At 42.3% G+C, this 7066-nt stretch overlaps 1 protein-coding gene across 1 annotated transcript; it reads left to right on the top strand.

The window, feature by feature from the left end:
* Positions 1-106: 106 nt before the first annotated feature.
* On the top strand, positions 107-4278 carry LOC104952274 (uncharacterized; the record flags this gene model as incomplete). The annotated part of the gene is made up of 2 exons (XM_010779067.1): positions 107-402; positions 2430-4278. A coding segment is annotated over exon 2 (1798 nt), but the record flags the coding sequence as incomplete, so codon positions are not given.
* Between the last annotated feature and the right edge of the window lie 2788 nt (positions 4279-7066).

Here is a 7066-nt window from a genome sequence, read left to right as displayed (position 1 = left end):
GTGTGCCTTGGGAGAGAGAGAGAGAGAGAGAGAGGGAAGTCTGGGTGGTAGGTTAGTCAAAGTTGAGGAGGGGGTTTGAGTTGTATTTTAGTGGGTGTGTCTGCCCGGGGCTCCAGTCGCTCTCTGACCGTCTGAAGACTCACTCTGAGCGGACAGAAGAGCACCGACAGCCCGCAGGTCTCCAGTAACTCAACCCGGTTTCTACGAACTCCTTGGACTTTCTAACGTTTCTTCAGCTTTGTATCGAGGATTTGGAGCATGCAGATCAATCCCCGGATGTTGTGGTAGCACCGTAGAGTCCGTCGATACAGAGGAGGTTAGCTTTTAAAGTTGTTTGAAGGAGTTCAACTTCACTTTTCGCTGCAATTGGGACCAGTGTTTGAGTTTGGTGAGTCCTTTCAGGTGAGAAACGATGACAAATTCTACAAAATCTATGCAGTCTGCTCAGTGGTGCAATGTTATGAAGTACATTTACTCAAGTACTGTAGCCTAACTGAGTACATTTTGACGTACTTTAACCAAGTATTTTTACTAAATGTCAGAAGCTAATATTGTACTTTTATATAGGCTAGCTATCCCTTTTCTCTACACCACATGTAAATGGCAGCTTTAATTACTTTACAGTCAGATTATTAGTAAATATAAATTATAATCAAATAATAAATCAACATTGACATATAATTATAGATTAAGATCTCCGGCAGCAGTAAATAAAGTTAAACCACCTTTACCAGCTGTGATGAACACATTCATGCATCGATAATGATTTAGTAATGCATATCAAGTATACTTTTGGTACTTAAAGTATATTTTGATTCCATTACTTTTGCACTAAGCTGTTGAATGCAGGTCTTTTACTTGTAACAGAGTATTTTTACAGTATAACATCTGAGTAGTTCTTCCACCTCCTTGTCTGTTTGGTCCAAAATAGGGCTCTAAAGTCTCTCATGTTGCTAAAGTAACTGCATACAGATGGCACATTATTCATCCCTTCTTCTACTGTATTTCTCTGCTTGTCATTGTTTGTTATATATGCTTGGCTTTGACACTGTAACATATTAAAAACAGCCTTTTTAATGGTGTGGGAAAACCAATAAAGAAACACCTTTATTATAGAGCACGGTAAAGGCTGTTATAGTTTAACACACTGGTTTACACTACAGTTTGCTGGTTTGAGATGTACTGCATGGTGACCAACAAAGCCATTATTTTCTTTCCATTAAAGTACTTTAAATGTATATTTTTTTACACCAAAATACAAAAAACCAGTGGTAGAATTTACTTTTACTCAAGTACTGTACTCAAGCAACAGTTTGAGGTACTTGTACTTCACCTGAGTATTTTATTTTATGCTACTTTACTTCCACTTCATTTTGGGAGCCACAATTGTACATTTAAACATAAATTAACATTGATTTATAATTATATGTTACGATATCCAGCAGTGAATAAAGTCTTAAAGTAGGTCCACCTTCTCCATCTGTGATGAACACATGCATCAATAATCATAAACCAGTAATTCAATATGATTCTGAATAACGAGAACTATTACTTTTGGTACTTTAAGTATTTTTTGAGACAATACTTGTGTCCTTTAATTTTCTTAAGTGATTTGCATGAAAGACTTTACCTTATAACAGAGTATTTTTTACAATTGTATATAGGCCTAGCCATTTTACTTAACTATAACATCTGAGTACTATTATAAGCTGATGTCACAACATCCTCTACGGTGGTTGGCTTTTCACATGTTGGGATCATTCTGTATGAAGCATTGCCAGGGTGATGTGGGTTAAATGCTTTCTGACAGGACCTATGTGACGGATCAGTGTTACTTTCAGCACTTCATAGATACATCATGAATATCTCTCCAGGATTAGAGCAGTTTGAGTTTGATGTGGGGGGGTTTGTTTACTTTTAAAGATGGCCAGCCAGCAAGCATCCACTACCATGGGAACATATGCAGATTGTCTTACAGAAGAGCTGGCTAAAAACATGTTGGCAAAGACAGTAACGTGTAGCTTCTTGGAAAGCTCAGAAAGGAAACTCACAAATGTTTAGCATAAGAATGATGTGTTACCAAACTGAATTAACATAAGAGATCATAATCGCAACACTTTGAGTCTGATCAACTTTTCAAACTCATTTAAAAACAAGAAGACTGCGTTCTTTGTTCTCTACTTCACACATTTCTTGAGAGAATGTACTTTCCATTAAGTGTTATCATTTCCCCACAGACTCCAAACTGCACTCTCTATGTTCAGCAGTTACAATTTAGGGTTTCATTGCAACCAAGATTGTCGAGGAAATTGTGCCTGTAGAGATAATCAGGTACGCGGTAGACTTGTGAGATTAACTATCGAGTCAGATGTTGGTCTGCTTTCATTTTGTGAAAGTCTCCCTGTCTCTCTTTCTCTTTTGTCTTGCAGAGTAAAGATGGTTCACAGAATGCGCCAGAATCCTTGAAGATAAGCCCTTGAATGAAACCGGATCTGCTTTTATCATTGCACCCACCTGGTGCCATGGCTGCTCTAAAAGCTGAAGTACTTCTTCTCAGGTTTACAATCCTCTTTCTTTGCTCGAGTGTGTGCTTGTGTCAGCGAGACTGCACCGGTGTGGACTGTCCTCAGCTGGACAACTGTGTCGAAGAAGTGCTGGACACTGGCAGCTGTTGCGCTTCATGTTTGCAGAAAGGATGCATGTGTGAGGGTTACCAATACTATGATTGCCTCCACGCTGGCTTCAAGAACGGCAAGGTGGCAGAGGGAGAGTCTTACTTTGTTGACTACGGCAGTACAGAGTGCCTCTGCCCGACAGGAGGAGGAAGAATCAGCTGTGACTTCATCAGCTGTCCTGATTTGCCGCCAAACTGCATCGATGTCTCGGAGCCTGTGGACGGTTGCATGCAGTGCGAACGAGTTGGTTGCATCTACGACGGGCAAAAGTACGACGCCGGGCACTCCTTAAACACTGACCCTTGCCAGGTGTGCCACTGTCCCCCAGAGGGAGGGAAGATGATGTGCTACCCTGTGCCAGAATGTGACCAGAACAAGGTCCATAACCCCATGTTATCTGAACCAACAGACGAGGACAAACACAAGAGTCACGCCGAAAGGTTTGACCAACAAGGGCGAACGGATCAATTCTCAACACCACATCAACTTCCTCCCAACCTTCCCCTCTTCAAAACACCGCCTTCAGAGGGACTATTGCCCTTGATGAAGGAGGAGTCAGAAGATTATGATTACAATCCTACAGACTTTCCAGAACCATACCCACAATCTCTAGCCTTGCCCACCCAGTCCTCTTCCTCCAACGAGCTCACATCTGTGTCTCGAGGCTCTGACAGAACCACCGCCTTTAAGAGCTTTGATAGACAAAACAAGCTGGAGCTGAGAGAGCGACACAAAGTTCATGAACATCCTGGAGACAGAGAGGAAGTGACGGAAAGTCCAATAGGAGAACAACAAAGGACTATTAAGCCACAAACAAAAATGGACACCACTTCTTGGCAGCCTTCACAGAGTCCAACAAGTGCTCAAAGTGTTTCAGTCAGTGATATCACAACGAAGAAAGATCTGGAGAATCCTCCGCATGTGTTTGAGAGTTCAGATATCATCACATTTCCACTCATTCGGGAATTAGGGAGTGAAAAACTCCCTCTTTTGAGTCCAGAGAGTGCAGTTCATCATCAGATAGGCTCTGAGACTCAGACTTATAACCAAAGTGCATCAGAGGGTGTGACCACTATTAGTTCAAATGATCAAATCAATGTTAGTCATACAGTGAGAGCTACAGACAGTCAAACCACTCAAGACAATGTCCCACTTTATACGCAGAGCAGCCCAGAAAGCCCACATGTTGAAAAAGACTTACAGGGGACCATAGCACCGGACATTGAGGAAGGAATGGATGAAGAGGAGGACAAACTAGAAACATCTTTTAGTGTCACTGGGCCTGAAGGATTGGATGTTCCCTACAAGATAAATCCAGCACCACAGGAGGCAATCCAGGAGGAGTCAGAGGGCACAGATCCAACCAGTAGAAAGGAAAAGATCACAACGAAGCCCACCACCAACTCCCCCACGACGCCTGACTTCCTGACGACCCCCGTGACCCAAACAATGAGCACTACCCAGGAAGTATTAAGGGTCAATCTGCAGCAGAGTGAGCCCAGCAGAAAGCCATTTGAGAGGCTGGTTAACCTTCATGACCAGGAAGAGGAGGTGCAGGTAGAGGAGAGAGATTACCGTCCTCTGCTCGTCCAAACTGATGGAGGTAAGTCAAAGCTTTGATTGATGGTGATTTCTATTCTACATAATGAAGTGTCTGTTCACACACATTGTCAGTGTGGAGTCTGAAGCAGATTTAGAAAACTATCACAATATATCAACTTCATTTTATGAGTAAGAGAAGTTGGCATGTCAAAACAGATGAGGGTGCGTTGAAGAATGATGGAAACATCAATATGACATATCTTTTGCTTTTGGCCTAAAAATAAGGAATAACAACATTATGGGTGTCTCTCGGTGCAATAATACAGGAGCAGGCTTCTGTGTTCAACATCGTGCCTAAGGACACTTTGACATGTTGACTAAAAAGGGTCAGAGTTAAAACACCAACCCTCTGGTTTGTAGACAATAGGGGTGTAACGGTATACGTATTCGTACCGAAATTGTTCGGCATGGGCCCTTCCGTTCAGTACACGTGTGAAAAAGTTCAGACCGAGCCAAAGCTATTACAAGCGCCAAATAACCTTATTTTGCCATGTTAGCAAAGCGCTACCTGGCTGTATCTGCTACCTCTGTCCCTAGAGAGGGTGTTCTCCACAGCAGGAGACATTGTTAGTGCCAGCAGATCTGCCCTTTCAGCAAGCAATGTGGACAAGTTCATCTTTCTTTAAAAAACAGGAAAATACAATGACAAGCAAATCCTAATGTCAAACTGGCTGCTTAGGTACGAGTACAGTACAGTTCAAATACAGATTATTTCAGTTCATCGAAATGCTGCACCTTAATGTTTATTTTATTATATTTTGTATTTATTTGAGCGAATATTCACAGTTTAATAATAATTAAAAACCCCCAAAAAATATTTTATGTTTTCTGCTGTACTGAAAACGTACCGAACCGTGACCTATAAACCGAGGTACGTACCGAACCGAAATGTTTGTGAACCGTTACACCTCTAGTAGACAACCATTTTACCTCTTAGCATTTTACTGTTCTGTTACACTTTTCTGTACTACATGCATGTGCAAGGGGCATATAGTATAGGTTGCTGCTCTTCCTTTTCAATGAGGCCTCTCCCGAATACTTGTGGGTATCTTAACTATACAAAAATGAACCACCCCGATGATTAATTGCGGAAAAGTTGACTGGAAACCTGGGTGTTGCCTTGGTTGGCCTCCTCGCTCTCCAGCTGTCAGACTGAGCACTGAAGCTCATTCAGATAAAGTGTGGGAGCAAAAATGATGTCAAGCAAATACATAGTAGCACAAACAGATAATAAAACCCAAACGTTGGGCTGAGGCTTTCCCCAGCGCTCTGCCAGAAAAGTGTGGACACAGGCCCTAACTCACTGGAATTGAGCTTGGCAGAAACACACCAGACAATCTGGCAGTACCAAGTGAAAGGGAGGTGGTGTAGATGCTGTGAGGCTAATGAGGGAATGAGCAGCAGGTGAGGAGAGGGGCTGAAACCAGGTGGGGGGAATGAGCTGATTGTAAGGATTTGGGAGGGAATGATAGCCAAAACCAGACGGACCAACTTAAAGTGCGTTGAACAGCAGAGAAAATCCTTTAAATTACATTTCTTGACTCGACTTGACGTTCCTAAATGGAACAAAGATGTTTGTGGCTTGCTGTAAGGCGGCACCTGTTATTGGTTTTGCTTCAATTTCATTCAGTTATGTGAATTTCCCAGGTTCTGTTTTGGTCTTAGTTGGAGTATACTTTCTGTCAACTACTGCCATTATGATTTGCTCCAGTGCCAAGCTGCTTATCTTTCCATTATAAGTGGGGGGAAGCCACAACGCCTTACACTCATGAGTAATTGTTGTTACAAAATGGTTATAGATCTGTGCCCACATAACTCCGTTTTCTGGCAAAAACAGTGAACAGACTGACTTCCCCCTCTTGGATTTTAGCATCTGTTTGTGTTACTATATGTGTTAGAAGTTGTTTTTACACTATGTTCACCCACCAGAAGATGCTTGCTCTCACACTTTGACAGATTGAGCTTCACCGCTCAGCCTGACAGCTGTAGAGCGAGTGTGACGATCTGCGTACATATGAGATCTGAGAGAAAAGTCACACACGGTCTTCCCGGCCAATCCGCTCAAACCGACGGGCTTTAGGTCCTTGTTATGATAGTTTCCGTCTGACAGACACGGCAAACAACAAGCTTCTCATCCAAAGTCTACAGTGATGTCACCTGTCTGAAAAGTTGAAATATTTTCATATGGAAACACTGGGAGCGGTCGTACTAAAAAAGGCTCGAAGCTTCAGACGTCATGCACTCTGTTTTCAATGGAATATATAAAAAAAGACTCAGAAAAAGCTAATATGTGGACCTAAAACAGTTCTTCAATAATGGCAAATACTTGTGTGGAATGCTCCAGCACTTAATCAATCTGAACTCTATTGCTCAGAGAATTATTTCTGCACTTTAGTACCCTGAATCTGAATCTTACGTAAATCGTTTAAACTTCTTAATGTTTAGCAGTCGCAGAACAATGCTCCCTTTGTCCGTCCTGTTGTAAGTATAAATCCAGGCCATATGTCATGAGTGTATAGAAGCAGTGGAGGTCCCCAGGTATAAAACAGGAACATAAATAGCGATCTCAGAGTCTGTCTGGAGCAACGAGTCAAACTCTCATGTGGTGAAAACACTCTCACAGCAGTCTTATAGCCGTCAGCACCATCGCTCACTCCTCAGTCACTGTTTTACTGCGCGTTGCCTCAAAACTCCCCGAGGAGACAGATACGGGAGCTGGAGAATCTGGATTTGGTTATAAATTCTCTCTCTGGCCTCCAGCCTTTAGATGGTTTCATTTCAGGAGGATT

Source organism: Notothenia coriiceps, unplaced genomic scaffold (assembly GCF_000735185.1).
Source record: "Notothenia coriiceps isolate Sejong01 unplaced genomic scaffold, NC01 NC01_scaffold00019786, whole genome shotgun sequence".
NCBI lineage: Eukaryota > Metazoa > Chordata > Actinopteri > Perciformes > Nototheniidae > Notothenia > Notothenia coriiceps.
Note: the sequence above shows the minus strand (reverse complement) of the source record. Positions and strands in the feature narration are given on the sequence as shown.